Source organism: Pristis pectinata, chromosome 7, assembly GCF_009764475.1.
Source record: "Pristis pectinata isolate sPriPec2 chromosome 7, sPriPec2.1.pri, whole genome shotgun sequence".
Taxonomy (NCBI): domain Eukaryota; kingdom Metazoa; phylum Chordata; class Chondrichthyes; order Rhinopristiformes; family Pristidae; genus Pristis; species Pristis pectinata.
Window position 1 is genome coordinate 13,943,478 of NC_067411.1, and position 22,537 is coordinate 13,966,014.

Consider the following 22,537-nt stretch of genomic DNA (forward strand, 5'->3'; position numbering starts at 1 on the left):
TTCCATGTTTCCCTTTGATTTGGAGCAATAAGATGCAGCTTGGACACTTATTGTCAGACTGCTCACTGAGCTTGCTGCTGCTGCATTGCTCATGCACTGCCTTCTGGGAAGGAGGTCAGCTCAGTTAAAGTGCCTCGTCCATGGCAACCAAGCAGGTTATCATGGAGATGATGGAAAATGGAGGGGGAGAGGAAGAAAATGGAGCTGGTTGGAGGGAGAAAGTAATTCCCTAATCTCTTTACTGACATGTTAACCCTGTGGAGCAGCATGATCATGTCCCATGTGGTGTGCCCCTGAACTATTATAGACCAGGCCATTGGTGAGTCTTGCAGTGATTGCATGGTTCAGAAATGCTGTGGTCTGAGTCAGTGCTAACTGTGGTAAAAAGATCATCAACTAAAACTAATGCAATTCCCAACCTGCTACATGGCTAGCTTCATGACGTACAGAGTGATTTTGGGGGCCAAGTCCATAGCTCACTGCAAGTGACCATGCAAGTAGACAGGGTGGTAAAGGAGACATATGACATGCTTTCCTTCATTGGTTGAGGCACTGAGTATAAGAGTCAGGAAGTCATGTTGCATCTATATAAAACTTTGGTTAGGCTGCACTTGGAGCATTCTGTGCAATTCTAGTTGCCCCATTACAGGAACGATGTGGAGGCTTTGGAAATGGTGCAGAAGAGGTTTACCAGGATGCTGCCTGGATTAGAGGACATGAGATATAAGGAGAGGTTGGACAAACTTGGGTTGTTTTCTCTGGAGCGTCGGAGGCTGAGGGGAAACCTGAAAGAAATTTATAAAATTATGAGAGACATAGATAGGGTAGGCAGTCAGAATCTTTTTCCCAGGGTAGAAATGTCAAATACTAGAGGACATATATTAAAGTTTAGAGGAGGAAAGTTTATGTCCAGGGCAAGTTTTTTACATGGAGAGTGGTAGGAACAGGCTGCCACGGGAAGTGGCAGAAACAGATACTATAGTGACATTTAAGAGGCTGTTAGGCAGACACATGAAGATGCAGGGAATGGAGGGTATGGATCATGTACAGGCAAAAGAGAATTAGTTTAATTCAGCACCATATTTGGCATAGAGACTGTGGGCTGAAGGGCCTGTTCCTGTGCTGTACTGTTTTATGTTCTATGTTTGAATGTGAATGAAAAATGAAAGTCGTAGGCTGTGACCTTTTGATCCAATTTCAGTCAGAGAGGAAATGCTGAGCGTGGCGTACATTGATGGTGTCATCAAACGCACAACTGATGATGGCTTTCTGAAACCCACGCTGGGGTAAATTTTCCTCAGAAATTGCTGGTCCAGTTTCTTGTGGGTGAGTCTTTAATTGAAATTGACTGCAAATACTTCAAAACACGTACAAAATTACTTTTATGTGTGATTTATGCACACAAGAAGACATATACGGGTTCAATTTCTTGGTTGTGTCACCAATAACTAACAAAGTTATGTTAAATTTAAAAAAAAACATTGGCTAGGACCCAAAGCAATCATTGTGGCTGATTTTGGACACTGCAATTCAAGAAGGATGTAAAGGCACCGGAGACATTTTATGTCAAGAATGGTTACAGTCTGGAACTCAAACCTGGTGGAAATCAGTTCTGTCATAAAGGGGACTGGACTGGTACTGGGGAAGAAAAATTTGCAGTGCTATCGGGAAAAAGAGGGAGAAGCAACTGATCTGATTGCTCTACTTGGAGCCAGTGTACACACAATGGACCAAAAGGCCTTTCTGTCTGATAATAGTTTATATTGAGAAATAGGACTGATTTGCATCTGTATTGTTATGTATAAATTGTTCACGAGAAATGTTGTGGAGATATTTAGAAGTCTTTGCGCTCACTTCCTACTGAATTCTTGCCCATTGGGAAATTGGACCATACACATCCTGTCACAGGTTATCCCAGCAAGTGTTTCATTTCTCCCTTATTGTTCATAATGCGATGACATAATCATTGGGCAAGGCGCTTTTTCTGAATACTTTTTTTCTGACAGAAAGTTAATTTGAAGGTTATGGCTTAGAATCTTTGTTTAAATTCTCATTAAAACAAGAGACAAACTGTTCAGTGGTTTGAGAACTGTACATGGGTTAAAGGAACATAGCCTCGCGCCATTATTATCATAAACAGCAGCTCCCACACCCATTTAGTTTTCTTTGCTGATCTTTACACCACAGTTAGTGCTGACTCAGACCACCTCTGCACTGTGCATCCCACTACAAGATTCTGCAATCTGTAGTCCTAATGGGTACAGATTGATGTTCAGGGTAACTTGGGGGCCACTCACCCTGTGGGACATGATCATGCTATTCGTAGCGTAGGTGTCTCCATGAGGTGATTGATTCTTGAGATGGAGACACAAGCGACTGTTGATGCTGGAATCTGGAGCAAAAAGCAAACTGCTGCAGGACCTCAGCAGATCAGGCAGCATCTGTAGAGGGAAATGTACAGTCGACATTTCAGGTCGAGAACTTCTGTCTGAACTGGATCTAGATGAAGGGTCTTGACCCAAAACGTTAACTGTCCATTTCCCTCTACAGATGCTGCCTGACCCGCTGAGTTCCTCCAACAGTTTGATTCTTGGGATGGCAAAGTTTATTGTATAGATTGGGCCTATACCCTTTAGAGTTTAGAAGAATTAGAGGTAATCTCATTGAAAACTACAAACTCCTCACAGAACTTGACTATTTAGATGCAGGGATAATGAGTCACCAGGAGTTTCTAGAAGAAGGGGTCACTACCTCAAAATAAGTTGTTGTACATTCAGGACAGAGATGAGAAGAAAGTTTTTCACCCAGCGGCTAGCAAATGTTTGGAATTCTAGAGGGCTATGGAGGCTCAGTCGTTCAGTATGTTCAAGGCAAAGATCAATGGATTTCTTTACAATAAGATAAGATAAGATTTCTTTATTGGTCACATGTACATCGAAACACACAGTGAAATGCATCTTTGCGTATAATGTTCTGGGGGCAGCCCGCAAGTGTCGCCACGCTTCCGGTGCCAACATAGCATGCCCACAACTTTCAAGCCCGTACGTCTTTGGAATGTGGGAGGAAACCAGAGCACACAGAGGAAACCCACGCAGACAAGGGGAGAACATACTAACTAACACCTTACAGACAGCGGCCGGAATTGAACCCGGGTCACTGGCGCTGTAATGGCATTACGCTAACTGCTATGCTACAGTGCCACCCTAAGAGAATCAAGTGAATATGGGGTTAGTGCAAGAAACTGGCAATGAGTAAAAGATTAGCCTTGAGGTTATGGAATGACAGAACAGGCACGTGTGGCCAAATGGCCCACTCCTGTTTCTATTTTTTATGAAATGAATCAGTTAGTGTACAGCAATGTGATAATAAAATGGTGAATAGCCAGAAGTAAAACACAATGGCTAGAGTGCACTGCCTGAACATTGAACCTGTTGAGGGAAGTGATTGTTTGACAGCACAGAATCAAATATAATTATAAAAGATGTGATGCAGCATGGTATTCATTCAAGCAAAACATTGTCACTTTGGAAGCTAGACTCTCCCTGGTTGTCACAGGATTGACAACTCTTGTCAGAATGTCAGTACGAAAGCCCAAAGTAACTTTTGTGCCTAAGTTTCTTACTGATGAAAGGTTCTGTCAGATTCAGTCTGTTTGAAGAATTAAAGAAACTTTAATTGGTGATGATGTATTTTGATTGCCTGCACAAACAAACCCTTGCCAAAGTATACAGATTACATCCATGGAGCATTTAAGTCTTCCCTGCCCATGGGATACTTAAACAATTAATTCGGAAGTTCTCTTTTGTAATGTATTCTGGGTTCATCCTGACCATAGTTATCATGTAATTGTTGCCTTTTCTATGGCAGTACAATATCCCACAACTAATACATTATTTTTGACTACATTTAACTTCATTCAAAGCTGTCAGCAAGGTCAGCATTCAATGTACTTCTGGAAGACTTCAAACTCAAGCTGTATGTTAGCCACAGCAGAGAAAATTACGAATCTAAAGGCAGGTAGATGGGATTGTGCAGGTAGGTACAACAGCAGCATGCATGTAATGGCTCTGTTTTTGCACTGTATGACACTATGAGTCATTTGAGTTAGGTATATCATGGGTTTATGTCCCACACCAGGTGCTTGAGTACATTGAGCACCTGATTCCTAACCTGACAAGGACATGATGAGCTGAGTAACCTCCTTCTGTGCTGTAAGTTTAACTGATTTCATGAGTCCGGCACTGCAGTACTCAGTGTGCTCGACATTGGCAGAGATGCATAGAGCATAGAACATAGAACACTACAGCACAGTACAGGCTCTTTGGCCCACAATGTCGTGCCAACATTTTATCCTGCTCTGAGATCTATCTAACCCTTCCATCCCACATAGCCCCCTATTTTTCTATCATTCATGTGTCTATCTAAGAGTCTCTTAAATGTCCCTAATGTATCTGCCCCCACAACCTCTGCAGGCAGTGCGTTCCACGCACCCACCACTCTCTGTGTAAAAAACTTACCCTTGACTTTCCCTTTATACCTTCCTCCAATCACCTTAAAATTATGTCCCCTAATTTTAGCCATTGTCGCACTGGGAAAAAGTCTCTGACTGTCCACTCGATCTATGCCTCTTATCATCTTGTACACCTCTATCAAGTCACCTCTCATCCTCCTTCTCTCCAAAGAGAAAAGCCCTAGCTTGCTTGACCTATCCTCATAAGGCATGCTATCCAATCCAGGCAACATCCTGGTAAATCTTCTCTGCACCATCTCTAAAGCTTCCACATCCTTTCAATAACAAGGCGAACAGAACTGAACACAATACTCCAAGTGTGGTCTGACCAGAGCTCTATAGAGCTGCAACATCACCTCAAGGCTCTTGAACTCAATACCCTGACTAATGAAGGCCAACACTCCATACGCCTTCTTAACAACCCTATCGACCTGCGTGGCAACCTTGAGGGATATATGGACGCGGACCCCAATATCCCTCTGTTCCTCCACACTGCTAAGAGTCCTGCCATTAACCTGGTATTCTGCCTTCAAATTTGACCTCCCGAAGTGTATCACTTCACACTTATCTGGTGCAGATGAGACATTAAACGTGGGCCTCTGTGCCTCGGGAACTACAAAAAGGTGATCCTCCAATGTGATCCACGATGACCATATGAGTTCAATTCTGAATTGCAATGTGTATGTGCACCTTCATCATATCCTGCATCCCAAAAGAGCTGTAGGTAAGTTGGCAACTGTAGGTTATCCCTTATGTAGGTTAGTGGCAGAAGAATCAGGGGAAGAATCTCTCAGAGGATCAGTTATAGTCATAGAGTCTTGGAAACAGCCTCATTTAACCAATGTCCATACCATCAAACACCTACATACACTGAATATATACCAGCTGTACTCCATTCAAATGCACAGGAACATAAGGAGCTGCAGAGAGTTGTGAACTCAGCCCAATACATCACTGGCATATCCGTCCTTATCATCGGTAGTATCTACACCAGGCGCTGCCTCAAGAAGGCAACATCCGTTATCAAAGATCCCCACCATCCGGGCCATGCCATCTTCTCGCAGCTACCATCGAGCAGGAGGTACAGAAGCCTGAAGTCCCACACCAGGTTCAGGAACAGCTACTTCCCTTCAACCATTCAGTTCCTGAACCAACCAGCACAACCCTAATTACTACAGTATAGCAACACCATGGTCACTTTGCACTAAAATGGACCTTGTTTTTTTTTATTTTAATTGTCTTCTTTCTTGTATAGTTTTGTACAATTTATGCTTAAGTTATGTTTTTCTCATGAATGCTGTTTATATGATGCTATGTGCCTGTGATGCTGCTGCAAGTAAGTTTTTCATTGCACCTGTGCGTACATGTACCTGTGCATATGACAATAAACTCGACTTTCAACTTTCAAATTCTCCCACATTCACATCAACTCCGCCCAGATTTTAACACTCACTGACACACTAGGGGCAATTTACAGTGGCCAATTATTGTACTGACCTGCAAAACTTTCTAATGTGGGATGAAACCTGAGAATCTGGAGGAAATCCATGTGGTCACTGGAAGAAGGTGTAAACACCACACAGACAGCATCCAAGGTGAGGATTGAACCTAGTTCGCTTGTGCTGTGAGGCAGTGCCTCCTCCAGCTGTGCCATGGTGCTTCCTTTAAGTGAAATAAATGAGGGAAAAGACTGTGAGAATTCTCATAGACGATGAGCTGAGTGGCCTCCTCCTATGTTGTAAGGAAAAGAATGATCAGTTTTTGGAAGGTGCATTCCTACTGCAGAGAGAAAACTGAACATTTCTACCTACTGTAGTAAGGGAAGGACTGATTAGAGCTCTTTCTTCCAGAAGATGAAGTAATCTAATTGAGGTCTGTAAGATAATGTAAAAGGAGAGATAACAGATCCAGATAAAATGATCCCACGTATGGAAAGGTGATAAATGTACAATAGTCACCAGTGTACATCCAAAGGGGTTACGGCCCTTTACCAAGAGAATGGAAAGAACATGCAAAATGCTGCCATTGGAAGAGTAGATGAGACTAAAAATAATGTATTAAAAGGGCAGCATGAGGTAGAACGGAAACAGGGGCAGGGTAAAATGAGGTGTGAGCAGGCTTGTGCACATCATGAATGACATCATTGAGCAATTGGGCTGAAGGCCTGTTTCTGAGTTCAAGACGTGGTGGAAAGAAAGACTAGCATTTCTCTAGTTCATTCCGGGCATTCCAACGTGTTTTACAGACCACGAAGTGCTTTTGAAGTATAGAAATGTGAAAACATAGCAATTCAATAATGTCTGGATAATCCCATCCAGAAATGTAGACTGAGGGATTATCTGAGACACCAGGGATAACTTTTCATTTTCAACTTTCCCTTTATTCAGTTTTATTAGCAGTTTCTGAAGATCATTGCTAATGGTTTACTTGGAATACAGTTCCATTTTACAGGGTCAACCAGAGGTCCTGACTGCTGATGAGTAAGTCTTTGCTGGAAATGTGAGTTATGCTTCCCAGCTACTTCATGCTGTCTTTCCAACTCGTGGATTACAAGTTGATCCTTTGCATCAGTTTCTTGCTTCTTGCAACTTGCTAAAACTCATCTTTGGGCATTGCAAACAGGCTCCTAAAATTCATGAACAAATTAAATGTGGAAATAAGTGTTAATCTGCACTATCTAGTTTCGTATTAGACAGAATTATTAAACATTTGTATCATACAGAAAATTAGGATGCATGGGATCCACGTGGCTTGGCTGATTGGATGCAAAATTGGCTTGCCCATAGGATAGTGGTAGATCGATCTTATTCTAGACAGAGGTTTGTGACTTGTGATGTTCCACAAGGATCTGTACTGGGACCTCTGTTGTTTGTCATATATATAAATGATTTGGATGAATATGTGGTAGGGTGGGTGAGTAAGTTTGCAGATGACACAAAGGTTGGTGGCATTGTGGATTGCATAGAAGATTGCCAAAGGATACAGTGGGATATAGATCAGTTGCAGATATAGGTGGAGAAGTAGGAGATGGAGTTTAATCCAGGCAAGTGTGAGGTGTTGCACTTGGGGATAATTAACATAAAGGGAGAGTACACGGTTAGTGGCGGGATCCTTAACAGCATTGATCTTGGGGTCCAGATACATGGTTCCCTAAGAGTGGCTGCACAGGTTGATAGGGTGGTAAAGAAGGCATATAGCATGCTTGCCTTTATTAGTTGAGGCATTGAGTTCAAGAGCCAGGAAGTTATGTTACAGCTTTATAAAACACTGGTTAGGGCACGTATACTGTGTTCAATTCTAGTTGCCTCAATATAGGAAGGATGTGGAGGCTTTGGAAAGGGTGCAGAGGAGGTTTACCAGAATGCTGCCTGGTCTGGAGGATACGTGCTATGAGGAGAGGTTGGACAAGCTGATGCTGTTTTCTTTAGAACGGCGGAGGCTGAGGGAAGGTTTGATAGTTTTAGAGGTTTAGGCCAAATGTAGGGAATGGGGCTGGATTAGTTAGGCAGCTTGGTCGACATGGACAAGTTGGGCTGAAGGGCCTGTTTCTGTGCTGTGTAGCTCTGTGACTCTATCTAGGGGCTTATGATTAGGCCTTGGACCAAAACCATCAACCTCACAGTGGTCTTGGAGCCCTTGACTCTTACCTAATGGAGCTCAGCACCTGAAAATTACGACAGGATGCCAGACATTGTTCCATAGCAAACTATCTATGGGCAGAATTATCTGTAAAAGGTTAATTGACCTGAAACTTTAACTCCGTCTCCCTCTCCACAGATGCTGCCTGACCTGCTGAGTTTTTATTTTCTGACAGTATTATGTGAAGCCCACTGCCAAAGTGAAAATTGTCAAGATGGTTGCTGGTGGAAACACCAAGTGTGCACATTATGTAACGACCAGTTGTTTCTTGAAACTTAATATTTCCCTGTTGATTTTGAATCCCAGCTAAGGGATTTTCATTGAGCTAGTTGGGAACCCAAAGGTGTCCAGGCAACTCCTAGAATGGATTCAAGACATACAATACACTTTTGCCTTTTATTTTTAAAGATATTTTACATGATATAAAAATACAGATCACAGTGAGCTCTTACAGTTGTTAACTGCTACGAACAGGAATGTTGCACAATATTTTTGTGGCAATAAATTAGATATAGATTCATTATCTTAAAAAAAAATTAGCTTGGAAGGATCTAGACCTTTTGACCATCAACATGTCACATGAAGCCTGGCTGAGTTCTTTTCAAAGACTCCAGGTGAGTTTCTACATTTTATGTTTGCACTTCTGCCGAAATGTGCAGCGTCGGGATAGCGTTGGGCCCTCCTGTGTCTCTGGTGCACTGCTGAACCAGAGATGTAAATGCTATGCGTTTTCTTCTATACAGTGTTCTTCCTTTCGGTAGTAGCATCCATGTGAAAGTCTAATAAATCTTTCCTTGGTCGCCAAGTGACCATTGCCATCAATAATGGTCATTGTATGGTCTTCTCCAGTATGTGGGGACACAGTTACAAATCTCCTCGCTGAAGTAAAGTCCCTGTTTACAGCCCCTCCTTCGGACCCGACAGGGCGGCCTGTAGCAACTGTGGGATGTAAGTGGCAAAAGATTATTATTTTAAACAATCCAAGTGCAATGATTAATAAATCATGTTGCTTCACTCCCACACTGGGCAGGTGGTAATTCATGCATGAGGAATACAACACCAGTTTATTGTAGGACGTGCAGGCACTTTGACTTCATAGCTGTACAGCAACTATAAGTTAGATTGTTTACAGCATTCTTTACATAGCTAGATATCCCAACGTATTTCACAGCAGTGTTATCAAACAAAATGTGATGCCTAAGGGATAATGAGGAAGATGTCCTAAAGATGACCTGCTCCTGTTCCTTATGTTTTTATTGGTTGAAGATTGGTCTTGGACATGACTCCTTTATTTTGAACTCAGTGCAGTTTTGAAGTCTCCATTCTTGACTTTTATCCTATCGAATCTCTAGTATTCCTAAGCAAGCAGCCAACATAATCAAAGATGCCTCCCACCCAGGTCATTGTCTCATTTCACCCCTTCCATTGGGCAGAAGATACAAAAGCTTGAAAACATGCACCACCAGGCTCAAGGACAACTTCTATCCCGCTGTTATAAGACTCTTGAATGGACCTCTTGTATGATAAAGATGAACTCTTGATCTCTCAATCTACCTTGTCGTGTCCCTTGCATCTTATTGTCTACCTGCACTGCACTTTCTCTGTAAATGTAACTCTATATTCTGCATTCTGTTATTGCTTTTCCTTTTGTACTACCTCGAGGTACTTATGTTTGGAATGATCTGTCTGGATGGCATGCAAAACAAAGTTTTTCACTGCATCTCGGTACATGTGATGATAATAAACCAGATCCCAATTACTGCAACATTCACAGCATCCTCTGTGGTAGTAGGCAGGCACCAAGTGTCCACCATTCTCCCTTTATGGCTACGGCTCCACTGGAAGAGCTTTCTGATCCCCACTTGACCACACTTTATCTTTTTTTTAACTAAACATTAATGATTTAGTTTCCTTACTAATCCATTATACTCTCACTATTCATATTTCATTTTTATGTTCTTGTCCACACTTTCTCATACTATCTCATGACCCTGAGAGGAACTATAAGCTTCCTTTAAATATTTCATTCTAGCCTTTAATCTTCTTGGGAGCTTTGAATGAGGAGGTCTCTACCCAATCTATTTATTATATGAAGACATTGTGCAATACCCTTACTGAGGCTTACCAGTGGTTTATAGCTTATATTTGTACTCCATACCTTTATTAATACAGCTAAGGATTCCATGAGCCTTTATAGTGGTTTTCCGAACTTGTTCAGCCACCTTCAAAGACTTGAGTAAATTGTCCTAAATCTTTCTATTCCCCTCAATATCTCTGTTCATTGTCCCTTATAAAACAGAACATATCACAATTCTCTGCATTGAATTTAATTTGACATACACCGAGCCAGTTTGTTACATTGGCTGTGCCCTTTCTCCAGGTTACCATTCTCCTTAAAATTTTATAAATTTAATATTTTCTGAAAACTTAAAATCAAAGTAGAAGCCATTAAAGTATCCCAATATGAGGAATGGGCCTAAAATTAATTACTGGGGTAATTTGTTTTATATTTCCATATTTCCTAATGACATAGGAGACTATTTTGGCCCATTGAGTCTATACTGGCGAGCACGGCAATCCCATTCCCCTATCAATTTTCCCTGTGCACTGTTCTCCCCACATTCCCAACAACTCCCCTCAGATTCTGCCAGTCACCTAGACACCAGGGAAAATTTACAGTGAACAACTAACTGACTGATCTGCATGTCTTTTGGAAATTAGCAAATTGGTAAGTTGGTTTATTATATCCACATGTATCGAGGTACAGCAAAAAAACTTTGTTTTGCATGCCATCCATACAGATCATTTCATTACAACAGTGCATTGAGGTAGTACAAGAGAAAACAATAACAGAATGCAGAATAAAGTGTTACAGCCAAAGTGCAATGCAGGCAAATAATAAGGTGAAAAGCCATATTAGAGTCATAGAATTTAGATTTAAAAGAGTAAAACAATTATGATAGAAGTAATGAATAGATGTGCAGAGAGCAGCTTGCAACAAGTTGCCACACTCCGGCACCATTGATCTCCTAATAATGATAATTAAAGTTATAGAAAACAAACCGCTTGCCACCATTAGGTGCAGCAGTCGTGGTTGATGTAAAGCTGAGGTGTCAGATGAGAAGTGTATCCAACTCTCAGCTCAGATCATTACTATCGGCCTCTTGACTCAAGACACCACCAGCTAGCCATCAGCACAACCAGTTCATTGTCTGTAGCATCTAACAATCATGGACTAGTATGAAACTAGAATCACAGGGAGAATATGCAAACTCCACACAGGGAAGGATCAAACTGCGTCACTTGAGTGAGAGCAACAGTTCTACCAGCTGAGCCCTCAGAGCTGTGAGGCAGTATCTCTACTAACTCTGCCTCTGTGCCATCCAATACAGTCCAAGAAGCAATCATTTCTCATGACCACATGTGTCCTGTCCCTTAGCCTCTCAATCCTTCCTCTGTTTTAAAACCATGAACCAGAATTTTGCAAGCAAGTCTTGTGAGGGGCTATATACCTGACATCTACTGCACTAATGACTCGTTCTATTAATTCATTAAAGTATTCAATCCAGTTTGTGAGACATAGTTTCTCTTTAACAAATTGTCGCTGCTGTCATTTCTTAACCTTTGTTTCTCCAGCTGACGTCTTTTTCTCCCAGACTGTAGGCTCAAAGAAATTCCTGACTGAATGTGAGTTAGACTGGCTGGTAGTTACCTGGCATACATCTGTCCACATTTCTGGACAGGTATGTAACATTTGCAAGTGTTTCTAGTAGCAAGACATAGTCTGAGGGTGAATATATAAGAACCATTGACATAAGCAAGAACTAGACTTTAAAATTCTTCCAAATTCATAAGCAGTAATCAATTTTGAAATCACAAGGTGCAGCAGTGTAAAAAAAGACTGTACTCTACGAGAAACAGAAGTTGCATTGTCACAGTGGGGAGCCACTTGACATAAGCGGTTTGGAAAATGATCACTGTAAAATACAAGACACTGATTGGTACCTCAAGGTATGTATATATATAGATATATGTGTTCAATATTGAGAAAAGGAAAATGTGACATGGTCATGAGACATTCAGATATGGACTGGGCAAGTGTACAGGGGAATAAAGGAGACCACCTTGAGTCAGTTGAGACTAAGGGCTATGTTTAAAAGATTCCAATTAACTCATTTAGAGACACCAAAGCTCCAAGCCATGACACACTGGTGAGATCAGAGTAATCAACTATAGAGAGGTGAGAAATGTACCTGTAACTATTGATACAGGAAAACAATAGATGAATAGTCTAGGCATTGGAATTGCTGGATGTTTTAGAGTAAAAGAATATTTGGCATCATTGAACCAGGCTTCAGAACGTAGAACATAGACCATTACAGCACAGTACAGGCCCTTTGGCCCACAATGTTGTGTTGACATTTTATCCTGCTCTAAGATCTAGCTAACCTTTCCCTCCCACATAACCTCCCATTTCTCTAACATTCACATGTCTATCTAAGAGTATCTTAAATGTCCCTAATGTATCTGCCCCCACAACCTCTGCTGGCAGTGCGTTCCACGCACCAACCACTCTCTGTGTAAAACCGTACCCCTGACATCCCTCTTATATCTTCCTCCAATCGCCTTAAAATTATATCCCCTCATTTAGCCATTGTCGCCCTGGGAAAAAGTCTATGACTGTCCACTCGATCTATGCCTCTTAATCGAGACATTTTCTGGTTAAGATACTTTGCACCATTGAAGCACGGACAGGAGGAAACAATAGATGAATGGGCCCTGTGTCTGGCCCTGTGTCTGCGACTCAACTCAGCCAGACTGGCTACTTTTCTATCTAGGCAAACTCAACATGGTCATAGTCATATTTGGGATTGGCTGTCAATCACCTGCAATTGTATTGTGAATATATCTAAAAAGTATTGACCTTGATATCTTTGATTTCAGAGGAGATTCTCCCACACAATCTGAATAATGACCTGTTACACTTATGGCTCTGGACTACAAATGGCTTTTCAGTCACAACAGCAACAACCAAACCTTCTGAAGCTAATCCTCAAAACTTTACTTACAAGTCAACTGGATATGTTCTGATACTGCATAAACCAAAAGGAGATAAATGATAGAGAATTGACTACAGAATCTCACTAAGAACACAGGTCTTAAATGCCAACTTTAATGGCTACTGAAAGCAAAATAATTGCAGATGTTGGCCTTGCATCACTTAGTTTGGGAAAAGCTACTTCAGCTTGGTTACGTTAATGAAAGATCAAACTACACTTGCTTTAATGTTTTACACCATGGCAGTGGTACAGTTGGAAGTCATTTCTGATACTGTAGTAATGCACTGGCATGTTGGACCTGTTTTTCTATATTCTTTTTTTGTTGTCAAGTTTACTGCTGTGGCTTGTAGTATTTTTTTATTTGGAATTAACTGCTGCTTCCAGGTTGGCTGTATATAACTCAGTAATTTTGAATGGGTCACATGAGGCAATGATTTCTCAATATTGAACTGTTCCTGAGGCACAAAATGACAGAAACTGGTCTTTTATTTCTTAAACGCAGTGTAATTTTAAATCATGGCATTTCCTCTTTTCTGTAATGTTAGTCCTTACTGGGTCAAGACTTCAAGCAAAAACAAAAGTGTATGAAATGGATACAAAGAATATTAAATTAGAAATGAGAGGCTATATGCATCAGGAAAGGATGAACAGACTTGGTTTCCTTTCTCAAGAAGCGAGCTTATGGGGTAATCCAGTAAGTGGAAGCAGATAGAATGTTCCCAGCTATAGGGAAGAACATATCTAGAGGCCATCAACACAAGACTTGTCACCAAGAAAAGTAGTATGGAATTCAGAAATAACTGTAGTGTAGTGAGAACGTGCAACTCACTTCTACTGAGGTGTGGTAGGGAGACGCTGGATGGGGAGAAGGAAATAGTGAGTTTATGCCGGTATATTTTGATGTGGAAAGACAGAGAAGACTTGAGTGAGATATAAACATCAGCGTGGAATGTTGAGTTGAACGACCTGTTTCTGTGCTACATAAAATCCCACATTAAAATGATGTCAATGAAGATCAAGACAAAAAGAGCACCTGGCTCTGAGGAAGATGATAGGATTGACTGTCAGAAACTAGTCATCTCAGACCCAGAACACTGCTACTGTTTTGTTTTCAGTTCTGGTGAAGACTCTTTGACCTGAAACATGAACTCTGTTCCTCTTTCTGCAGATGCTGCCTGACCTGCTGAGTGTTTCCAGCATTTTCATTTTTTGCACTGCTACTGATATTTCTCAGGACAAACATCATAAGTCTAACCATCTTCAATTGCTTTATCAAAGTTAATTATCATAAGGTAAATGTAGGAATGATAATTGCACTCAGTAACATTTGCAATTCGCACTGAATCAATCTGTGAATGCATAAAGGAAAACCAGGATTGGCTGATAAGTTGCAACTAACATTTATACTACACTATTGCCAGATAATGACTACCTCCAACGTGACACAATATACCTGTCAATAGTAGTAGTATTTTTGAATTGCTACCTTAAGAGTCTCTATTGACTGGACACTGAGAAAGAACATCCACATAAATGGCATTACTACTAGTCCTGCTAAATAACAAGGTATTTCATCCTGAATGGCTCATTTCCTGATTTCCTCAGAGCTCCTATCTAATAATTGCAAGGCAAAAGTAAGGATTGTGATGGAATTATCTCCACCACAGTCTCAAGGGGGAGTGGGACTGGGCAATAAATACTGTAATTGGCAGTGATCTCCACATCACTTTTACACATTTCAATAAAGCATTAGGAAAGGAAGGAATTTTTAAAATATAATTGTCCGTGAGGTGTAGATATCACTGGGAATGCCACCATTTATTGTCCATCCCTAAGCTGGCCTGTCAACTGATAAGGTAAGAAGTAACCAGTAAGAGTTAACCAGCTAAGAGGGAACAAGTTAAGAGGCAACTGCACATAAAGACCAGAGCAATCATAGCAAATTTCCTCCCTTGAAAGACAGTGGTAAACTAGATATATTTTTACATTAATCCAGTAGTTTCATGGTATGTGGGACTGAGACTAGGTTGAAATACTTGAAAGTAAATTCCTCAGCTCCCAAGGAGGGATTTGAACTCCTGTTTCTGAATCTGTGGTTCAGAGCTAGCTGCTAGTCCAGTAACTTGGTAATTGGTAATTGGTTTATTATTGTCACATGCACTGAGATACAGTGAAACACTTTTGTTTTGCATGCCATCCAGACAGATCATTTCATACATGAGTACATCGAGGTAGTATAAAAGGAAAACACTAACAGAATGCAGAATATAGTGTTACAGTTACAGAGAAAGTACAGTGTAGGTAGACAAATAAGGTGAAAGAGCCATGACGAGGTAGATTGAGAGACTGAGAGTTTATCTTTATAAGACGTCTGTTCAAGAGTCTTATAACAGTGGGATAGAAGCTGTCCGTGACCCTGTGGCGCATGTTCTCAAGCTTTTGTATCTTCCGCCTGATGGAAGGGGGGAGAAGAGAGAATGATCTGGGTGGGAGGGGTCAACTATGCAGAATCAAATGTTACTAATATAGTACTTTGCCACTTTGTCAAGATGTCACAATAACAACTTTAATTTGAAACAGGACAGCCTCAGATAAAGAGACAGCCTGGCAAAAGACTGACCTGCAGGTGTGAGGATGAAACCTCTTTCCTTTCAAAAAGCACTTGTTTGGAGACTCTGTACACTCGCAGACACACTTCACTGGGTTTAAGGGCTGATGCCTCGGGCAAGTTTTCTTGCAAATGCACTCACAGGAATCTGCGTCAAACTGCTTGTGGGGACCACAAATGGCAGGATACAGTCCGTTTCTGCACACGCACTGGCAGGTGTCCTTATCCAGCTCTCGGTGGTGTCCGCAGCTGGAATGGCGCAGCCCTCCTTTGCACACACACTGACAGGTATCCTCATCCAGCTCTTTGTTGGGCCCACAGACACTTTGGAAACCAAGGTAACCCTCTGCAAAAATAAAATAACAATAAGATGCATTTTCTAAGACTGATGCTAAAACATAATTTGGCTCTGTAACACACTTCGTACTTAACCATACAAGAGAATAGGGGAAGAATTCTTCATCATTTTAGCATTAGATAATGGATGGCTGACCAGGTTACAGCTGTGCTAGCTAGGTAGGAATATTAATGGAGACACAAGAGAGACTGCAGATGCTGGGAATCTGGAGCAATACGCACAAAGTGCTGGAGGAACTCAGTGGGTCAGGCAGCATCTATGGAGGGAAATGAACAGTTGGTGCTTCAGGCTGAGACCCTTCATCAGGACTTCACCAGTAACCGTTCATTTCCCTCCATAGATGCTGCCTGACCCACTGAGTTCCTCCAGCATTTTGTGCGTGTTGCTCTAGGAATATTCATGGCCTGGTAGAATCATAGAAACAGAATCATACAGCATGGACACAGACAATTTGGCCCAAAATCCACACCGGCCAGTAGGCACCCTTCTGTATTAACCCCGTCACCCATAGCCCCCAATGCCTAAATGATTCAAGTGCTCATTCCGACACTTCTTAAATGCTGTCAGCAACCCACCTTCAACCACTCTCTCAAGAAGTGCATTCCAGTGCACCCTTCTGAGCGAAGAAGATTTCCCCCCTCATGTCCCCTTAAATTTCTTCCCCCTTATCCTAAACTTATGTCCTCTCCCTCTGATATGGGGAAAGATTTTCAGCCATCCACCCTATCTATACCCCTCATAATTTTATATATCTCAGTCATATCCCCTCTTAACCTACTCCACTCCCAAGGAGAACAGACCCAGCATCTCCAATCTCTCCTCATGACTGAACTGCTCCGTCCCAGGCAACATCTTGGTGAATCTCCTCTGCACCCTCTCCAGCACTATCACATCCTTCCTATACCTTGGTGACCAGAACTGCACTCAGGACTCCAGCTGAGGTCTGACAAGGGTTTCATAGTTTGAGCATAACCTCTCTATTTCTTTCGACCAATGAAGGTCAGTATCCCACATGCCTTCCTAACCATGTTGTCTACCTGCATTGCCACCCTGAAGGATCTATGGACTTGTCCCTCTGTTCCTCAATACTTCTGGTGTATGTCCTAGCCTCATTAGTGCTCTCAAAATGCATCACTTCACATTTGTCTGGAATAAACTCCATCTGCCATTTTTCAGCCCATTTCACCAACACATCGATATCTCTCTGCAGCCTGAGACTAACTTCCACACTATTAACAACTCTGTCAATCTTTGTGTCATCCCCGAATTTACCGACCTTGCTTCCCTCATCCACATCCAAATCGTTCACATGTATTAGAAACAGCAATGGTCCCAGCACAGATCCTTGTGGGCACCACAAGTCTCAGGCATCCAATCGCAAAATCAACCCTCTACCATCACCCTCTGTCTCCTATTGCCAAGCCAATTTTGCATCCAGTTTGCCAATTAGCCCTGAATCCCATGGGCCCGAACCTTTCGAACCAGTTTCCCATGAGGGACCTTGTCAAAGGCCTTACTAAAGTCCATGTAAATCACATCTACTGCCTTGCCCTCATTGATACACTTTGTTACCTTTTCAAAGCACTCAAAGAAATTGGCCAGACAGAGCCTACCCTTGACAAAGCCACATTGACCATCCCTGATTACATAGAACAGTACAGCACAGGAACAGGCCCTTTGGCCCACAATGTCTGTGCCAAACACGATGCTGAATTAAACTAATTCTCTTTTGCCTGTACATGATCCATATCCCTCCATTCCCTGCTAATTCATGTTTCTAACAGCCTCTTCAATGCCACTATTGTATCTGCTTCCACCATTCCCCCCCGGCATCCCATTCCAGGCACCTACCACATTCTGTGTAAGAAAATTTGCCCCGCACATCTCCTTTAAACTTTCCCTCTCTCACCTTAAATGCATGTCCTCTAGTATTTGACTTTTCTACCCTGGGAAAGAGATTCTGTCTACCCTATCTATGCCTTTCATAATCTTACAAACTTCTTTCAGGAGTTTAGTCCCTGCCTTTCCCATTAGTTCTTGTCTTTCCAAATGATCATTAATTCTCTCCCTCAGAATTTTTATCAGTATCTTCCCTATCACTGACTTTAGACTCACATCTCCATAGTTCACCAGGCATTACCAGGCAATCCAGAAGCCAGGGTCATCACTTGGATTTGGGAGTTCAAATTCCATTATGGCAACTGAGGAACTTCAATTCAGTTAGTTAAATTAAAAAGTTAAGCTTAGTAACAATAGAAAATATTAACTTGTAGTATTAAAAACTCATTTGGTTCACTCATGCCCATCATGGAAGGAAACCTACTTTTCTCACCTGTTCTGGCCTATGTGTGACTTCAGAAGCATTGCAATATTATTGACTCAACTGCCTCTGATATGGTACAGCAAATCTATCAGTTCCAAGACAATTTGGACAATAAACCCTCACCTTACCAGCAACATACACATCTTGTGAATACAAAAACAGGAAGCTCTAAGATGGGTATGTTTCTGGGAGCTTGATTTTCCTTGATTGAGCCTGGCTGATCCTATTAGATCCAGGGAGACGAAGTGAAACATTTACCCCAACAACATGCGGCAGAAACAACAATTTCTCAATTAGTTTAGGGGTATACTGTAATTACAATAGGAACAGAATCAATATTTCCGTTACTGTTTTAGATGTGATGTTGACCTTGACTTTCTGATAGCAGGCCTGCCTCCAATTCAAAAGTTTTGTCAGTTCAAGAACCATTGTGCCCTCCCAAGTGGACATATTTATTTCTCAATCAATATCTCATATCAGACTATCTTGTCTTTATCTCATTACTGGTTATTGGATCTTGCTGTGCAATTTGTCATTTTATTATTCATTCAAACAGTGTGGGTTGATTGTGAGTCCAACATTTGCTACCCAGCTCTAACTGCCCTTGAGAAGGTGGTGGAGAACTATCTTCTTCAACTGTTACAGTTCATCCTGTGAAATGCTATTAACTAGGAAGTAAGACAATTTGGACCCAATGAAAAAGAAGAAACTGTGATTTATTTCTGAGGCAGACGTTGTGTGACTTGTAGGCTGTTACACCATAAAAGGCATTAGATTTCAATAAGACTGCAGTGATTATGTGGTCTTTGGAACATCTCACACTGTGCACAGAGCTCTATAAATGTAAATATTTTGATTTTTATATAAGGAAATATCAGAAGCATAATCTACTTTTCTGTAAGGATGTTAAAGAAGTAGGGAGGTATCCCACTTCAGAGATTGGACACAGCTAAGTGTTAAAGATCCCCAAGTGTATGTAAGGGTGCAGCTGCAGTCTAATTAATAAGATTTGTGCAAACTCCTGTACAAAATAAACATCTGTTAATCCAAATTGGACTTCTCATAGAGCACTGAATTGTAGGGCCACATAAGGCTGTATTGGAAGAATTCCAGCCCCCAAGAACCAGACCTTCTAGCTTCCTTAAAAAGTCAGGTTGGCTGGACAAGAGTGTACAGCTCTCTGGATTAATGCTGGTTTATTCCCATATCACATTTCCACTTCTACAACACTGAATTAATTGTCTTCTATCTCCCCTTCCACTTCTGGCTGTGTTGTCCTTGAACCTCTACTCCGAAGAAATTCGATGGTCATTCGATGGTCAGCAAGCATACAGAAGCCAAGAGCCTTTCTTGTCAGTGTGGTTCATTTGATAGAGTGCCTGTCACTCAGAAAGTTGTGGTTTCAAATCTTAATTAGGAACCTTAAGCACGTAAACCTAGGCTGATGGTTCAGTGCACTATTGACAGTGCATTTCTCTGTCTGAAGTGCTGACATTTAGATGAGTTTGTAAACCTGCTCCCTTAGGCTAGTGTTATAAAGAAAAGTCAGGGAGTTATCCCCAGTGCCCTGGTCAACATTTATTGCTCAGTCAACTTGAACATTTAATGTAAGGTCTAAGCCCTGGAACTCCCTCCCCAACAACATGGTGGGTGTACCTTTACCTGAAGGACTGCAGTGTTTAAGAAATGGCTCACCACCAATTTCTCAGGGGTGATTAGGGTTAGCCAATAACTACTGGTCTAACCAATGGCGCTCAGATCCACGAATGAATAACAAGCAATCAGACAGCTTTCGTAAGGTCTGGTTTTGGAATCGAATATAGAACAGTACAACACAGGAACAGGCCCATGATGTGGTGCTGAACTAATTAAACTAAGGACACATCATCCCTTCTGCCTCCACATGGTCCACATCCCTCCATTCTCTGCATATTCACGTGCCTGTCTAAGAGCCTCTTAAATGCCTCTGTCCTATCTGTCTCCACCACCACCCCTGACAGTGCATTCCAGGCACCCAACATTCTCTGTGTAAAAGACTTGCCCCGCACATCTCCTTTGAACTTACCCCCTCTCACCTTAAATGCATGCCCTCTAATATTAGACATTTCAGCCCTGGGATAAAGGTGCCAGCTGTCTATCTATGCCTCTTATAATCTTATAAATTCTATCAGGTCTCCCCTCAGCCTCTGCCGCTCCAGAGAAAACAACCTGAGTTTGTCCATCTTCTCCTTATAGGACATGCCCTCTAATCCAGACAGCATCCTGGTAAACCTCTTCTGTGGCCTCTCCATAACCTCCATGTCCTTCCTATAATGGGGCAACCAGAATTGAATGGAACTTTCCAGAAATTATTTCAACGTTTGCTCTTACAGGGCTAAGTAAAGGGCAGCTGGCCAGGAGTACATGGAATTGTCAGGGCAATAGATGACACAGGCATGGATAAGGGTATCAGTAGTATAAGATCTGGGGCAAGGTGACGTGGGACATGGGGTGAAAATAGGTGATTAGTGATGCTGCAGGTGTGAACCTCATCTTGGATGCCTGAACCACATCTCAGTATCTCAAAGATAATGCTGAAAGTCAGACGATAGTATATGATTGAACCAAAATGACAATATTCATCACTTTAGTACTAATATCAAAAAATGCCCCATTTAAATTCAAAATTTTATAAATTGATTTGTGCTTCAATGATTTAAGGTAAGACAGTGGAAAAAATAAAGTGGAATTAAACATCCTTCATAGCTGCAGACTGACTATTGATCAAAATGAAAAAGACGCCACTTCTGAATTAAAATTGATTTAAAAAAAATAATTTGTGTTTTATGAAATAGTTGATTTTGAAAGTGCTGACAGAGAACTGGCTGCAATGAGTCCTCTTTTTGTGCCCATCCTGTTGCTTCTCTTGGGCTCCCATGAATTTCCCATCCACACATCCAACTTGACAACATCCTGGAACACAGTGTCAGTTCTTACATAAATACAAAGGACATTCACCTTAGCACCACAGCCGTACCTAAATTGTCACTCTGCTTGTCCAACAAACAACATTGGATGAGCAGAGGTTTCTACCAACTGGTATTGGGAAGACAGAAGTCTGTCTCTGTTCTCTTGTTTCTGAGTCCTTCCGTCTTCCTGGGACCCATCTGAAACTGAACCAGACAGTTTCCAACTCTGCTCAGATGTGGTCCAGGCATGGAAGGTGAGGTTTGTTACTGTTGTATCACTAAGATCACCTATTCCCACCTCTGTGACTCTATCCCACTTCATCCTGTCTTCGATCTTATTCTACTAAGACCCTTGTCCATGCCTCTGTTATCTCAATACCTGAAAATTCCTCAGAAAAAGTCCCCCTTGTTCTCCGCTCTGTAAACTTGAAGTCATACAGATCTCCACTTTATATGGCCGAACTCGAATCAAGATCCATTTATATCTCTGATGTACAAAGGCTCCCATTTAAAATTCTCATCCCATTTTTCGAATCCCTTCATAACCTCACTCCCCCCTGTCCACACTGTTAATGCACTGTGTAATGAGTTGATCTGTATGAACGGTATGCAAGGCAAGCTTTTCACTGTAGCTTGGTACAAGTGACAATAATAAACCAATACCAATTCCAAATCTGAGGCCAAGTCATTTACCAGCCATTTGCTTCCTTCTGGTCCTCTGTAACTTCTTTGCTTCTCCCATTGAGATTAAAGCTGTGCCAAAGACTGACATTTTATGGGTCTAGCGAGCCAAGAACATGGACGACACATATAATAACAGATGTAATCTCTGTGCGTTTGATTGTTCAGGATCTGGCTACCTGTCATTACTGGCTGTGCTTTCTGTTCTTTTAGCCAGCTAGGGACAGGAATTCAGAGCTCACTAATTAATGACTACATTATTTGGAAGGGATATTCAAAAACCTATCTACTTCCAAAGTATTATGTCATCAAGTCATACAAATAGAAAAGGGTTCTTTTGCCCCCTAAGTCTTGCCCACCACCAAGCACCCATTCACACTAACCCTAAACTAATCCCATTTTTAAAAAAT

The 22,537-nt window shown here is 41.6% G+C and overlaps 1 protein-coding gene across 1 annotated transcript in view; it reads right to left on the reverse strand.

Moving 5' to 3' along the window:
* Positions 1–8,531: 8,531 nt before the first annotated feature.
* Positions 8,532–22,537, reverse strand: part of vegfc (vascular endothelial growth factor c) — a 172,452-nt gene continuing 158,446 nt past the window's right edge. Inside the window, exons 6-7 of the mRNA XM_052019779.1 lie at positions 15,830–16,163; positions 8,532–9,088 (exon numbers count right to left, since the gene is read on the reverse strand). Of these exons, the coding sequence (XP_051875739.1) occupies positions 8,968–9,088; positions 15,830–16,163 (455 nt within the window). The 3' untranslated portion in view covers positions 8,532–8,967. The remainder of the gene's footprint in view (positions 9,089–15,829; positions 16,164–22,537) is intronic.